This window comes from Sceloporus occidentalis, unplaced genomic scaffold (genome assembly GCF_023333645.1).
Source record: "Sceloporus occidentalis isolate IW3139 unplaced genomic scaffold, rSceOcc1.0.p SCAF_3, whole genome shotgun sequence".
NCBI lineage: Eukaryota > Metazoa > Chordata > Lepidosauria > Squamata > Phrynosomatidae > Sceloporus > Sceloporus occidentalis.
This window is the reverse complement of record NW_028316983.1, coordinates 158,231,035-158,248,148: the sequence shown is the minus strand read 5'-3', so window position 1 is coordinate 158,248,148 and position 17,114 is coordinate 158,231,035. Positions and strand designations below refer to the sequence as shown.

Below are 17,114 nucleotides of genomic sequence, written 5' to 3'. Positions count from 1 at the left end.
AATATTCAATATGTAACAGACAATGGATATCTACATTTAAATTAATAGAAAGGTTCAATGGTTCAAACTCTAATTGCTCTCATTTAATGAGAAACTATGGGAAGTGCTAAACTGTGCATGTTTGTACTTCAATGAATCTATATACCAACATTTTTTTTCATTAGCATTATTCTTTAAATCAATATCATCCAGATTTCTCTACTTATCTTTTACAATGTATGACTTTTAAATGTAAAAATAATAATTAAAAAAATAAACAATATTTAACAAAGGCACTTTTCTGCAGTATCTAAGGGGTGAAACAGACTACCCCTTCTGAAGGTGGATTGGGACCATGGCAACTGCACACTGCAACCCCAATCCACCTTGAAGCTGCCCCAAAAACGAGTGGCAAAGAGCCTCTCCTTTTCGGCCAGCAAAAAGCCATTTTTTCTGGCCCTGCTGCAGCCCCAGACGGCTTCTCAGCACGGGAATGATGCATCTAAACACTGCACCACCAGTGTACCCAGAAGCTGGTCGACTTATGGGCAGCCAAGCACCTTTTGGGCAGTTTGGGGGCGTGCGTCATCCACACACAACGTCCCAAGCCAGCTGGAAGCTGGGTTTTTTAGGCTGGTCTGTTTCAGGCCTAAGAAAGGCTAGGAAAATGTAAGATTGCCATTATTCCACTAAAATACTGGTGTTTTAGCTCTGGAACTTGGAGAAATAAATTTCATGGACTATGGGTTCAATAATCTCCCAGTCAATATGGCTAGAGAAATTCTGAATGTGCAATTCTACACCTTGTGGCCCCCAGAATTACTTTTCCAAATTAGTTTTAGCTCCCTAGTGCTTTACTATCTGAGGAGATTGTTGTGAGCCATGCACTATGCAAAAAATAAAGTTCATAGTTACCCTGGATGAAGAAAAAATCAACTACACTATTCTGGATATTGTAAGATAAAATTATGGACAGTTTAATGCTGCTTATGGAGAGTATGATCAACTCTATTTTGAAGGATTACATCACATAAAAAATACAATGTACAACCTGCTTGACATATGAAACAGTTTAAATTATCTTTTGGTGTTCATACCCAGGTTTTCAAGTTTTACAGAAAAATGATAGTAAGAGACCTATAAACCAGCTTTTTCTTAATGAAACATTTCTGTTTATGGAGAACAGAATCTGCCAGCAAAAACAATACTGCGGGTTTTGTTGTGCTTGAAGAAGAAAAGAAATGGATGGTCAGCTTTAAATTCATCTTTGTGTTGCAGGATCCGGTATCCTGGTACATCTCGGGACTCTGTCCCGTCTTCAACGACTTCCAGGGAGACTTTGTGAATGACCTGGGACAAGGTGACCCCTTTGGTCTCTGACATTTCAGAGAAATCTGATGCACTTTCATCAAACATGTTAGTCATGCCAAGGCTTTCTAAAATAGGTTTGAAATCATATTCCCCTTCCACTTTGAATTTGGGAAGAAACACGTTCACTTTGGCATTTGCCATCATACTTGGATTGGTCCACTGTAGCAGCTTCTCAGGGCTGAGCTCCTTCTCAAGCTGAAGACAGAAAAGAAGAGAACAGGTGAAAATCGATATCTGTGCTCACTGTCTTTCACTTTCTGCTCATTTAGGGATTTAGACAATACAATCCATCACAATGGAGCTCTTCTAAAACAGTACTAGTCAAAGCAGAAGCATGGGTCTAATACAGTAAGAATGAGGAAATATTTAAATATTTCTGTCATGCAAAAAAAAAAAAACATATTTGTTTCCATCCCATATTTGAAAAAAATTGCAAAAGGCTGGAAATTCTTCAAGCATGAACTGAAATGAAATTTGCAGTTGCCAAATTCAGCGGGTTCAGCTATTTCTACCATGGTCAGGACCATGTTTTATATCTTTGACAAAGATAAGAAGAAAAAAGAGATGGAAATTATAATTCAGTACCACAAACACAGTTGAATATGTAATGATGCAAACCCAGACTTTCAAGTATTCAAAGCCCTGGACTTGAATAAACATTCAGTTTCACACACACACATGCATTATTTCCTATATAAATGGGAAGCCATTGCAACTGTTGCCAAATACGTATCAAAAACAAACTGAAATGAAATTCTCTCTCATTCTTACAAATACTACACATTGTTACAGCAGTGTACCATAAAGCTACAGTAAGTGCTTATACAAGTAACAAAGCTCCAATTGGCAATGCTGCCCACCAGCTGGAACTGCCTTATATCTCAAATGCACACTTTGTTACATAGAGCTATACTGATAATTGATCTATGGTAGATCTGTACAGTTTTTGATTTGCCAAGCTGGATGGAATGTATGAATTATGTGTACAAGTCTCTGCAAGCCTCATTTTACAACTAGGGACTGCAAAAAGTAGAGTTTTGAAGGAGCTGGCAAACCACAATAGATAGATTGTGTGAGGTTAGTAGTAAGGAACTGTGCATCTCCTTGCAAATTGCTAAAATATGTCTCCTTCCAACATTAGAGGTGGTTTATAACCGAAGTCACTAGAGTTTAACCTTCTTGAATGTTCTGCCTCACGGAAAGAATAACTGAACCCAAGTGATAAAACCCCTCCAAGCACTCTTTATGCTACTATGGATATATATATATATATATATATATATATATATATATATATAGGCATTATGATGAATGTGGCGAACAGCAATGGCCTACAGCAATAGCAATAGCATATTCATTTCTATACCACTTATCAGTGCACTCAGCACTCTCTAAGCAGTTTACAATCCTTAAGCTAATTGCCCCCAACAATTTGGGTACTCATTTTACCAATCTATGAAAGGATAGAAAGCTGAGTGGACCTTGGAGCCCTGCCTGGGATCAAACTCATAACCTTGTGGCTGCAGTACCAGCATTTAACCACTGCACCACCAGGGCTCTCCATATTGGCCCAGGTATATCATGGGGCCACTGGAAACTCATTATATTGCAATGAGCCAATTGAGATTTATAGCTTGAGACACATCTGAATGGAATGGAAAATGACCCTCCTATCACATGATCCCACTGGACCAATTGAGCAATGCACTGGAAATATTTTCACCCACGTATGTCCCAAGTCTCTGAAACTTCTTCCTATTAGACCATAGTGGCCTAATGGGGTTGTAGAAGAGTCACGTGTCATCCAAGAGAAATGAATTTTTAAATAATCTGATAACTTTGAAGAGGATATGGTTTAGCAGTGTAACAGGGTGTACCTTTCTTCCTAGCATGAAAGTTCATGTGGCCCGCTAGGTCATAATTTATGCAAGCATTACTGTGTTCATGCCCTGTGTATCCATGTGAACATAACTATATTAACATTTTGTGTGGATGATTATCATCAACCATACTGATGCAACATCATGAGGTTAATAGTGGATGTTCTTTTGTTTGGCCATACACGTTTGGCAGATGCAATAACTCTGAGAATATGACCCCAACACCAAAAGAATACATTCCTCATTCTCTTCTAAACAACTGTGAAGTATTCAAAGGTAAGAATGGTCAACATGAAGATGTTTCACCACACAAAGACAGCTTTTAAATGGGCTTTGTACCTGTTCTAATCCAGTGGTATCATCCTCAATATCTTTTGGCAGCAAGATGAGCATGCTCATGTGCTTGTTATGGCAGGGGAGTTCCAGAATCTTGGTCTTTAGATCATTTATGTAGCCTAGACAAAACGTCGCTTCCAGGTTCATCATCTGCACTGGTTTGGTTTCAGTCTGTTAAGCATGAACATAAATGAAAAAGCATTTGCTTGACTATTAGTTGCGGTTAAGGATTCCTGGAGAGGATATAAAAAATTACCTTCATGTATCAGAAGAGTGCCTCAAGAAAGAAATGCACAGACAAGTTTTTCAGGTAAAGCTTACCCCCAGCTAAACTGTTAAGCTATTCTGCAGACACATGTAAATGTGATAAGATTTGTGAATGTATCTGTATAAGATACATTTAAAGCAGGACTGGGCAATTGCATGGGAGTCAGTGCTGTTTCCCCACTCCCACTGCCCCACGGATGACACCCACTCACCAATGTTCCCCAAAACCTCTGTTTGTAGCTGTATACCATTCTAAAATTGTAACTAGAAGTGATGTAACATCACTTCCAGTCACCATCCGAGCCAATATATGCTGAAAACTGAGGTATGGTGGGGTTTTCTAGTTGCAGGTGTGGTGTGTGTTTTTGTGTATCTGGTTGAAAACTGCCAAAAATTGGGGTGGGGGGCAAATTGGGGAAAACTTTTCGAGGACTGGTGTGTTACACTAAGCTGAAATCTTCTGAACTTTGGTGAGTACGCTTTCCCTATGGCCCCAAACAGATGCTGAACTCTGGGCAGCCATGATCCCCAAAGCGTGGAAGCATACTACCCTATTTGCACATCAAACAGAATAGTTTGAGAGTTGCAAATGAGAAATTTTAACACCTCTGAAGTCAGGAAGACAGGCAATTGAGGCAGGATGTTTTGTTGGACAAGCCCGATAAGGCTGATTTACAACTTAATTCTCAACCCAGACATTGTCAGACCAAGCAATCCTTTACAATGCAGATTTGATTTCCTTTGATGTAGGACAAACACCTTTGCATTTAGGCTAGTTTTTGCCTATAAAAGATCCCCAAAATTCTCCATCAGTGGGCTAGTTGAAAGGCATGGGGACACCCTGTCACTGTGAACTCTGACTGGTCCCGGTACATCTGTTCTCCCTCCGCTCACCAAATGGCCATATCCAATGCCATCCCCCTTACAATTGGATCCAGAATCAATCCTCGTCTTGTGTAAGTATAGCCATTAGTTCAGCCTCAAGCTATTCCAAGCTAACTTCTGATCTCTTCTGATCTCTGGCATGTACATGTGAGTGAATGTGGATTGTTGTGTGATTTTTTTCCCTTAATCAAATAAACACTTTGTTCAGAGAATTCTGCCTCTGCAATATTCCTTGGTACCCTTTTCTCTTGGTAGACATAAGGGAAACGATCTCAAGGGTCCTTGTAGCCAACCCAATAAATTGAGCTAAATATAATTCTCCCAGACAGACTTTTGGCTACAGATGGGAGACTTCGTAGGCTATAAAAGTGGGGCTTGCCATAAACCACACACACACATCATTTAAAATAATATTTTGGTGAACGCATACAAAGAACTGGACTGAAACCCTTTATAAAGAACTTTAAGTAATGCAATGCTGTCTGAACAAAGAAATTGGACTTGCTTGGTTATAGTCACACAAAGAAATGTATTAAGTTTCACAGAAGCAGAAGAGAAGTAAAGAAGGCTGGATTTAAAAGCTCAAAAAAGAATAAGAGAATTGCATGCTGTAGCAAATTTTGTTTCATGTACTGTTAAATGTTTTGGTTTAACATTTCACTATACAGTAGTTTTGTGCAGGAAATGGTCTTTTCCATACCTTGCTTATTCTAAAAGGACATTCCTTAGTTTGGTCCTCAGGAAATTTCTTCATCCAGTTTGTTACAAAATAGGCGGCATTTATCAGGAGGATCTTTGTCTGATCATTCACACTCCCCTCAATCAAAATGTTCTCCATTTTACCTGCAAACCCATTAGCAAGAATATTTCATTAGAAAAATACCCCCAAAAATCACTGATTCAGGATACTGGCCAATGAGCATTGACACTTCTAACCAGTTTGCCCTGAAATTTCTTTCCCTCACCTTAAGGTGTGGAGAAGACACCAGGCCTCGAGTTCTGGGAATTCTACTGAGAACTCATCTAATGTTGCTTCCAGACACCAGTAAGTAACTTGGAGCCAGTAGCATCACTGGGGGGTGCAAAAAGTGTGGACTGCACCAGGTGGCACTCCAGGAGAAGGATGACATCTCAGGAGGGGGGATGACACCCAGTCACACACACACCCACGCCATCCCTCCGACCTCCAAGGGAAAAGAGGAGGAGGAAGAGGGGCTGGCAAGGTGGGCGAGAGAGAGAGAGAGAGAAAGTGATGATCTGGCTGCACACACACACACACACACACACACCACTTCCTGGGCATCTTCTGGGCAGAGGCACTGAAGAGACCTCCCCTCCTCATCCACTTCCTGGGGGATCCACTTCCTGGGGGGCCCCTCTACTGTAAGAAAGGTACCCTGTTTACCCTGAAGAGCCTCCATTGGGCACCCAGACACAGGGCCCCTTCTTGCCCAGAGTGGGCACCCTTGGGATCATGGGGCACTTGACAGGGTACCTTCCCCATCAACAGAAGCCATGCACACCATCTAGTCCCTGCATGCACTCCACCACCCCCAAGCACTCCATCTCCTATGCAGTATTCCCTCTAGCGCACGTGGGGGGGCAGCACAGGGAGAAAAAGAGCATATGCCTTCCTGGAAGCCCCACCCCAGATATCCTGCCCCCCACACCAGGTGATACCCAGTGCAGGAATACCACTGGTTTGAGCCTCTTTTTTGGGTGGGAATGGGAGGCATACGTTTAAATAATAAATAAATTGGAGACAGGTGGCTCTTCAGCATTCTCTTAAGGTATACTTCTAACACCTGTCCCCAATAGTTTTCTTTGTCACATGTGAACAATTATATACACAAAATAATAATAATAATAATAATAATAATAATAATAATATGTTTTATTTATAGACCGCTATTCCGCGATGATCATAGCGGTGTACAGTAAAATCGTAAAAAATACAAAATACAGTTAAAGGAGGGAGAAGTCTCATCCTTCAGGCCGTCCCTAATGTTGCTGGTCTGCCTGATGGCTCCCTCTGAGGCCGAGATGACAGTTGAGGAGGGAGGGGCCTCTTCCTTCAGGCAGTCCAAGATGTTGCTGGGTCTGCCTGATCTGTCCCTCATAAAATAGGCAATAAGCTGTTTATGCCAAAGATATCTCATTCTAGTTTGTAATTGTAAGAACATTTTACACAAATGCTCAACATTTCAAACATACAGTAGTAAGCAATGTGGGGTCTTCCAGGTGCTCTTGAACTGCAGCTTCCATTTCCCCTCATCATTGACTATATTGTCTAGGAATGGTATCCCCTGCAGTCCAAATTCACAGTCCAACAGTGTCTGAAGAGCCAAAAGTTCTCCAGACCCATGACACACATCCTCATCTGAGGGTTGTTACTTGTAAATTGTTGGTGCGGGTTTCCTGATATAGGGCAGGAGCCTAATGGGAGAGAGGGCTTAAACTCTTCACCCCATTGCAACACCATCTGCATTAAGCGCTCCAAACCTGGTTTTGGTACTGGGAGGAAACCATCCATTGGCATCAATGACAGATTTCTTGCCAGTACATTATATTTCCAAAGAGTTGATTTTCTTCCTATTGGCTTTCTTCACTGTCCACCTTTCCTGACCAAACACCAAAATTGGAAATACAATGGCATGAACAATCCTAACTTTACTATTCAATGATGTATCTTTACACTTCAGGATCTTGTCTAGTTCCTTTAAACCTTCCCTTCCAAGTCCTAGGAGATTATCAGACATGGGATGAAACATCCTTGCCCCTTACTTTTCCCATTCTTATAGCGCGATTGTGAGAAGATTTTCATACGACATTGCATTTATCCTTTCATTACGCCTTCTAGAAAGTGTGATTGACCATGATCGCACAAAAGACTTTCAAACGACGTCATGCATATCCCGTTATTGTTTCATCATTGAAGTGCCATAGCCCGGCACTTTGCATTAATGGGAGTTCGCATTGATGCAATGCCACTTCAATGACAGGACAATAGCAATGTGATCTGAAAGCCTTTACTGGCATAGCAATTAAAGACAGGATAAGGACAGAGGAAGAATCCTGTCCTTATCCTGTCGGTGTGTAATAATCTCTCTACTTCTGACTTCTTGATTGCAATCTCCATTCTGATTAATGACTGAGCAAGGTATGGAAAATCTTGAACTATTTCAATGTCTTCATCACCTATTTTAAAGTTATGTAAATAATCTGTGGTCATTATTTTTGTTTTCTTAGTGATCAGATGTAAACCTCCCTTTGCACTTTCTTCCTTTATTTTCTTTAATAATTGCTTCAAGTCTTTGCTATTTTCTGCTAGTATTATGGTGTTAACTGCAGATCTTAAATTGTTGATGCTTCTTCCTCCAGTTCCACTGAATCTAATCCTGCTTTATGTATGATACAAGTTACAGTGTACAAGTTAAAAAATATGGTAATAAAATAAAGCCTTGCCTGACCCCCTTGCCAGTTGGAAACCATTTTGTTTCTAAATATTGTATCTTGATGGTAGCCTCTTGTCCTGAGTACAAGTTATCTATCCTTCAAGACAAACAAATGTTGTGGCACACCCTTTTCTTTAAGAGTGATCTAAGGTTTTTCATGATCTACACAATAAAAGGCTTTGTTATAATCCATAAAACATGGGCTGATTTTCTTCTGAAATTCTTTGGTGAGTGCCAATATTCAACATATTTTTTCAATACGACCCCTAGTGCCTCTTCATTTCAACAACTGTCATTTCTCAGTCCATATATGAAAAAGTCTTTATTGTAGAATTTTGAGCATCACTTTGCTTGCAAGGGACACTAAAATAATGGTCCTGTGGTTGCTGAAATCCCTGGTGTCCCCTTTCCCAGGGATTGGAATGTATATTGAGCATTTCTAATCCCTGCGCCATTCCTTATGTTTTCCATATTTGTTGACAGATTTTAATTAGCCCTAGAGTAGATTTTGTCTCTGTATCTTAAAGAACTTAAATAAATAGCAATAAGCATTGCTACATGCATGAATGGGGTCACGTTACTCCATTGATGTGGCCCATGTTATCTCTAGACCCCTTTCTATGTTGCTACCACAGGCGGGCCTTGGATACCGTAAAATTATGTAAACGGTAACAATAATATTTTCCCAGAATGTATCCATAATTTCACCAACTGCAGTGATCTAGGACAGTGCTGCTCAGGCTATCTAAAGGGGGGGGGGGTGTTGCTTCCCTAACACACACCAATATACCAGGGATCAGTACCTGTAAATGCTCATTGATTACAACTGTTTCTTTCTTTCCTGGAAACTTGTCATGGACCAGCAGTTCTTGACTCACAGACTGGTACTGTTACGCAACCACCACTTTGAGTAGCACTATTCTAGCAAACCCTAAGCTATTTTTTGTTCAGCCATATGATGGAGAATGTTTTTCCTTTGAAGTCTTTTCAAGGTTGTGTGCATGAGGACAAACTAGGATCCTGTATTATGGGCAAGACAAGAAAGGATCAATCTTGCAACATTCAGTGGGATCAAAACAGACAGAAGATGGTGATAAGGATAGAAGACATGGTGTGTGACTGTGTGAGGAAGAGTGGCAATGGAGCAGTGGGAGAGTGGCTCAGGATGGGCACCATAGGATGGAATAGCATAGATGTGGAAATAGTGATTGAGACACTATTGTCTCTTGAGAAATCATAGGGTCATGGAGAAAGGAACACAGGGCCTATCAAGGTCAAAGCAAAATTGAGAGTTCTATTTTAATATATGGCATAGACTGTTAAAATGCACACACTCCACACATGTATTTGATAGTACACACCCACACAACTCAAATTATATTCAAACACTTCAGTGTTCAAAGCCATTAAACATATTGCTTGACTAAGAATGCACTTGCCATCAGTCAGTTCTGAAACAGATTTGTTGATTTGCAGCCTGGTGTCTTCTGATTTATCTTTAAAATCTGCCAGTTCAAATTCTGATGGGAAGGGTCTTTTGATAGAACTGAGAAACTCCTGAAAAATAAAATAAGCCCAAGTTAAGCCCTTGTGAGGAATTGTGCTAAAGTAACTTTCTTAAGGCCCATCCACATTACACAATTATCGCTTTAATTGTCATGGCTGGATCCTAGAACTTTGGGGTTTGCAATTTAGGGAGGCATCGGAGGAGCCCTCTAGCTGACAATTCTAATGCCCCCCCTAAACTGCAAATCCCAGGATTCCACAGTTGTTGCCATGTTAAAGTGGTACTAAATCACAGAACTATAGTACTAAAATTACATAATTTGAAAGAGCCCCTAATCTTATATTTTATCAACTACCAATGGCATTGGTTCTATTTTTAAAAAAGTAGATACCTTAAAGAAAATTTGTATAGCTATTTTTCTTCTAGCATAAGCTGCAGATTTTTCAATCACTCATGAGAAACTAGTCTAAATAAGAAATCCACCAGTGGTATAATAAATAAAAAAATAAACACTGGCTCTCTTTATAACATAACCTTTCTTTTAAAAATATTTTATTAAAGATTTTGAAATTCATTAACAATTTTGAAGAAAAAGCAGAAGGAGGAGGAACCAGCATATTTATGATATGTTATTTCATCTTCCTAAATTTCCATTACAGAGCCAGTATGGTGTAGTGGATTGGGCATTAGATTTTCCAGTTGGCCATGGAAACCCACTGGGTGACCTTGGGTGAATTACACACTCACGGCCCCAGAAAGCCCTATGATAGGTTTGCCTTAGGATTGCCATAAATTGGATAAGCCTTGAAGGCAGACATGAACAACATGTTTCCATTAAAATCATAATTAGATTAATATTCTCATGTTTCTCAGGATACTGTGTCCATTTATAAACCTGATTTTACAGTTTCTATGGTCAATTGAAATCAAATCAGTTAAAATCAAATGTGGTATACAATTCTTAATCTAAAACACATAGGTTATGCTCTAACTTTAGTGGGCCAGGGATTTTGTCCATAATTAAAGAAACATTATGCAAGCCATTTCTAGTTTTAGAGAAACACTGACATCCAAAAAGAACTAAAAGAAAGAGGGCACAGATAAGACTGTCTGGTTTTCAGTGTAATGAACAATGTTGTCACATAAAACTTAATGAAGTATCCATTTATTTAAATTATAAATAAGTCATAAATCATTTCATTCTAAATATTGTAATGTAATATTCCAAATATTATAATATAAAATAGAAATATATATAATCTGGAAATCTGTAAGACCACTCTCTGACCAATGGGTGCTGTTTTTGGGCCTCTATTGAAGCACATGTTCCAAACTGGCCTCCATGTTGCATCCGCAGAATGTGTCTGGGCATACATAAAATGGCAGCTTCTTGCAATGGGATAGATATCTCTTCAGCCAGCCTTCTGGTTGGCTGGTGTGGTCCACGTGATTCTTGTGGGGACCAAACCACTGGTCAGGGGTCGTGTGACCTCAAGGACCAACTGGAAAACATGGAAAATCTAGCACGATTGGCCAGCTTGGAACATGTGAGGCCCAAAAACAGCACCCATTGGTCGGGGAGTGGTGAGGCATGGTCTTAGAGGGGTCACATGGCCCAGATGTCCCGCCCTAGAATTTTTGGGGAAGGGACACATCAATCAATCCATTTTGACAGGTCATAAATCATTCTTGACAGGTCATAAATCATTCTTTGACAGGCATCAAAAAGTCATAAATCATTTTTGATAGGAGCTACACCTACATACTAATAACCAGTATAATTGTATAGTATCAATTCAGCCCTGTTCTTCAGGGTTGGGAAAACATATAAGACTTGGGTAATGGTGGTGGGGAACCCTTCCTATTCTGCTTGCAAGCATCCAACAGATCAAAGAGAGATGCTAATAGATTAAAATAAAATAAAGTTTGTGACAACTCCTGAATTTTATATTACATTTCCATAAAAATATCGAGAAAACATCATTAAAATCAAGGGGGGAAATCACAATTAAAATGAAATACAATAGCATAGCTGGATTTTTAATTCAGTTACCGATTCATACAACACTTTTCTTATCAACAAGACAATGGAACCAAAATGCACAAATGGTCAATCAATTTTTTAGAATCAGATAAAATGTCACAAAGATAGTGGCATTTTTGGTCATCATGAAGGTGTGTTGGGTTGGTTTTTTTTAATATTTACTTGGATTTTAGATGAAATAGGAACACTGATCAAATGTCTGTAAGCAAAACATAAAACAAACTTTGGAATAAAATTGTAAAAAGATTACATTGTAAGTTAATGTTTAAAAAATAAAGTATAGCATTTACTTAAATAGAGTACATGTATTGTGAATAAAAACTTAATACAGTAATTGATATCATGTAATTAATAATGGCCAAATTTAGATCACAATAGTCACCCAGATGACCCAGAGAGAAACAGGAATTATTAATTAGTAGCTTACCGTAGTTGGGTTAAGGGACTTTTCTGCATAGAGCCTCTTGACCATTTTCAGTGAATAAAAAGTACTAAGTTTGGAAGCATCAGCTGTAATCGTTTGGAATCCAAAAGGAACATCTTTGACATTTTCTAAATGAAGACCCTGTTAACAAACAAGTTTCAGCTTGAACCTTGTTATCTATACAAAGCCCTGGAAGTACATAACTACCAACAGAATCAGGCCAAATAAGTGTAAGAATAGCCCTTGGTGGACCAAATCAGAGCACTATTTAATCTACCATTCTGATCTCATTGTGGTGAACCAAATGTCTAAGAAGCTGGAAAGCTCACAAAAAGGACATGAATGCCACAGTCATGCTCCCCAGAAGGTTGTGTTTGGAGGCTCCCTGTCTCTGACACGGGAGGGGATTTATAGCCATTAAAACTACATATTGAGTCTCCTTTACCTGAAACGAAAGTATTTTGAATTTTGGAGTTTGGATTTTTGTTTAATTTATTTATTTTAGTTTGGAATAGTTGTATTTACATATACATACATAATGAGATATCTTTGAGATAGGACACAAGTCCAAACACAAACATTGGTTTAACTTTCATATATACAGTGGACCCTTCTTATACGCTGGGGTTTGGTTCCAAGATCTCCTGTGTATAACAAAATCCGTGTATGCTCAAGTCCCATTAAATATAATGACATAGCAAAATGGTGTCCCTTACAAAAATGGAAAATCAAGGTTTGATATTTGAAATTTATACTTTTTTGGAACATTTTCAAACCATGTATGCTTGAATCCGTGTTTAAAAAATCAGTGTATAAGACGGGCCAACTGTATATTTTATATACATAACCTGAAGGTAATTTTACACAATATTTTTTAATAATTTTGTGCATGAAACAAAGTTTGTGTGCACTGACCCATCAGAAAACAAAGCTGTCACAATTGTAGCCATCCATGAAAAAGGTTTTGGTTTTTTCGAATATTTCATATTTCAGACTTCTGGATAAGGGAGACTTAACCTGTGGTACCATTGACAGCCATATCCCTCATGAGTTTGTCGTTTTGCTGTTAAAACCATCCAGGTTGATGGCCATCACCACACCAGTTGTTGCAGTGAATTCCATAATTTACCTACACACTGTAAAAGGGAGTCCTTCCTTCTATAGTTTTTTGTGAGCTTTTCGGTCTATGTGGTCATGTTCTGGAAGAGTTTATTCCTGATGTTTTGCAGCATCTGTGGCTGGCATCTTCAGAGAAAAAAATCTTAGAATGACAGAGTTGGAAGGAACCACAAGGGCAATCTAGTCCATCTCATATATTTCCTGACATAAGCTTGAGAATCTTTCTTATTGAGCCAGGTCAAACTCTTCCAACAATCCCTGGTTACTGAATGAACACTGGGGAGAGGGGGGATAATGCACCCCACAGATCACATACAGCTCCACTGGACTCTTTTCATAAACCCATGGGACATCCACCCCACTCTGATTCAGCCCCAAAAATGTTTCTCAATAATTTTTTGAAGTTTTCCAGGCAAATACTTTACTTCATGTTTAAATAAAAACCTCCCCTGGACCTAAAACAGCCACTGCCACTGCCACCATGGGAAAATTTTTTCCCAGCCCACTAGTTTTGGAGAAGTCAATTAAAAATAGGTTTGTTCAAAATCCAAACATGTAGGGGCATGGTTGAATGGTACCAAAGGGACCACTCCTCCATGTTACATCAAGGGACAGTGCAGTCCTCACCAGTCCCTGGCAGTTGGCTATTCCTGATAGACCCAAAGACATTAGGAAGCATATGGGGGACACGGTCACTTCATATATGTAAAGACGAGAAATTCAACTTAGCAGCGGCAAAAATATCATTTTCTGTAGATAACACAGACTTTTTATATCTCTGATGTCTAAACTAAAGGCCAACACCTACCTGTTTCATTTGGGCTGCTGTGTCACCTTTGGCAGCTTTATAAGCAAGAGCCAGAGAGGTTGAAGTACAAAGTGGAGCAAAAATAATATTAGTGGTTTTGTCCTTTTCAGCCAGCTTTTTGAATACATCAACTGCAAAAGCAGTGTTTGCGATCTGTACGGCATCCATTGCTGCAGTTCTAAAACAGAACAGACAAATTTGTTCATCAGACAACCAATCATGTCAACAATTGCCACTTTCTCATTACACACTTTGGGATGCTTAACTGTATAGATTTCAATGAGCTAAAACACACTATGCTCTGCACTGGATTAAGGCCTGACAGCCATGCCAATTCAACAGTACAACTCCCTAAACTCAATAGGTTTATTACTCCCTGAAAAATATTATAGGAATATTTTGTTGTTATTGTTAGCTGCCTTCGAGGCAATCTTGACTCATGGTGACCCTGTGCATGGGACATCTCCAAGACCTCCTATCCTCCACTGCTCTGCTCAGGTCCTGTAGACTCAGGCCCACGGTCTCCATGACTGAGTCTATCCATCTGGCATGGGGTCTTCTTCTCTTTTTACTGCCCTCCACCTTCCCCAGCATCATTGTCTTTTCTAATGAGCCATTCCTTTTCATGATGTGTCTGACGTATGATAGTCAACGCGGCAATCTTGGCTTCTAGGGAGAGTTCAGGCTTGATCTGTTCTAGGACCCCATTTTTTTAACTTTTTGGCCATCTACAGTATCCTCAGTCCTCTTCTCCAGCACCACAGCTGAAAAGAGTTAGGGCCTCTACAGATGGGCCGCCAAACACCACTCCTGTTTGCCCCAGATGGAGGCTGTGGCAACCACACATCATGGCCTCCAGAAGGAGTAAAAAGAAGCCTTGAAAAGGGGCTTTTTTGCATCCCATAGGTGTGCTGGCACGCCATGATGACACCCCTTCCATGCAGTGCCATTTGGGTGCATCATCATGGCAGGCACCATGTGGAAAGGGGTGCGCCAAGATGGTGCCCGGGTGGCACGGAGAGGGCTCAGAGCGTGCCGGCCCATATAGCCCTAAAGTTTTCTTTTTATCTTCACTGTCCAGCTCTCACATCCATAAATGGTGATGGAGAATACAATGGCTTGGACAGGTCCAACTTTAGTGTCCAGCTGTTTATCTTTATACTTTAGGATTTTGTCTAGTTCTTTCATAGCTGCCCTACCCATTCCTAATCTTCTTTTTTCTTGACTAGGATTTTCTAATTTCTGAAATAGCTGGTTAACAGCCCAAGAAACAGCTGATTAATTCAAGCTAATATGCAAAAGTCAGTCCCCTGCTTGTATTCCATTCTTATCCCCCCATGAGACCACAAAATTCAATGGGGGGCATAGGAAAGTAGGACCCAGAACAACTGGAAGAATTTTATGCAATTGTTAAAGGTAAAGGAGTTCTGTCAAAGGAGACTATCACATGGGAAAAATCAGGGGATTAAAAAGGCATTTTCCCAGGAAAGCTGCACGGTCACAGCGAAGATTTTCAAACGATATCATGATCTAAGAGGACTTATCCTGGCAAGAACTAGAAATGCTCCAGCAACAAACCATTCATGGGATTTTCCCATGAATGGTTTGTTGCTGGAGCATTCCTGGTTTTTCCTGGGATAAGTCCTCTTTGATTGTGATATGTGTGAAAATCTTCACCACGATTGTGTGATTTTCTTCACCATGATTGTGTGATTGCCTTTTAAATACGCTGATTTTTCCCCATGTGATAGTCTCCAAAGTCTCTAGAGTAACTTTATGGGCCCTCACTACTTTCCCTTTCCTCATATGCTCCTAGAGATGTTTCTAATAGACAATACCTGCAGTGGCTAGAAACTAAAAGCCTTGTTCCAGGGAAGTTGGGATGTTTGTGAACATTCTGTGTTATCATACTAACTTAGCAATATCCTATGGAATCCTGGGATTTTAGTTCAGGGAGGGACTTCTAATTCATAGCCAGAGAGGTTGAATGTTTTCCCAAACTACACACCCCAGGATTCAATAGGTATTGCTTTGGTCACAAATATAATTCAATATAGGTTTCTAACAAATATATTGAATAAACTGATAATTCACAGCCATACATGCTGCAATAATTTATTCACAGACATTTAAAATAATTACATTAAATTAAAGGTTGAATTCCTGCACAATAGGAAGTTGTACATCCAAACACCTTTTTTAAAGTTCATGATTTATTATTTCAGAACACACGATAAAATACATTACATCTAACCTGTCTGACACATATTCATGAATGAACAATGGCAGCCTATATCTGAAAGCGTCACAACTCTTTTTGTTTTAAGAAAGAAAGAAAAAAAATCACAAATACACAGTTATACAGTATAATATCAAATGCAAAAAGGAACGAAAAGGGGACAATTTAAACATATAACTGAATTATAAAAAGAAATAATGGCCTGGTACACATGGACACTTTGTGGCATGGCGGCAGCGTTATTAGGGTTTGGGAGCACGCAGTCACCGCACACTCCTGAACCCATCATGGTGGCCTCCCAACCATGCCGCCGTACAGCAACTAGACGTCACTGGCAGGAAGTGGCATCATGGCAGCGCCCCTTTCTTCTTCCGTCGTCGCAAAAAAGAAGCCGCTCTAGGCAGCTCTTTTTTTGCGCATCTGTGTTGCAGCATGGGGATGCTGCAGCACAGACAGGGGGCTTACAGGGGATAGCACGTCTGTACTGCCCCGATATTTATATCTGTTAATTCCCAAGTTCTGTCTCATGAAGTCAATAAAAGCCATATGATATTAGAAACTATTCTGTTGCGTATTATTTCTTGAATCAATCACTGCAAAACTTGAATTCTCAGACATCACTGGACCTCAGTTCCCAAAACCTCCAGTAAGCTGTAGTCCAGAAACAGCAATGGGCCCAAGACTTGCAACCACTACCTTAAACCACAGATGGACAACCTTTGGTCCTCTACACATTATGAACAACCTCATCAATCTGTTATCATTAGCTATGATGGTGAGACTCATGAAAGTTGTACGCC

The 17,114-nt window shown here is 39.8% G+C and overlaps 1 protein-coding gene across 1 annotated transcript; it reads right to left on the bottom strand.

The window, feature by feature from the left end:
* Positions 1 to 1,149: 1,149 nt before the first annotated feature.
* On the bottom strand, positions 1,150 to 14,243 carry SERPINB5 (serpin family B member 5). The gene is made up of 6 exons (XM_089518787.1): positions 14,076 to 14,243; positions 12,152 to 12,289; positions 9,613 to 9,730; positions 5,419 to 5,561; positions 3,570 to 3,737; positions 1,150 to 1,545 (listed from the first exon to the last, which is right to left on the bottom strand). Exons 1-6 carry the CDS (start codon positions 14,241 to 14,243, stop codon positions 1,153 to 1,155), a joined length of 1,128 nt encoding a protein of 375 aa, XP_089374913.1. The 3' UTR covers positions 1,150 to 1,152.
* Between the last annotated feature and the right edge of the window lie 2,871 nt (positions 14,244 to 17,114).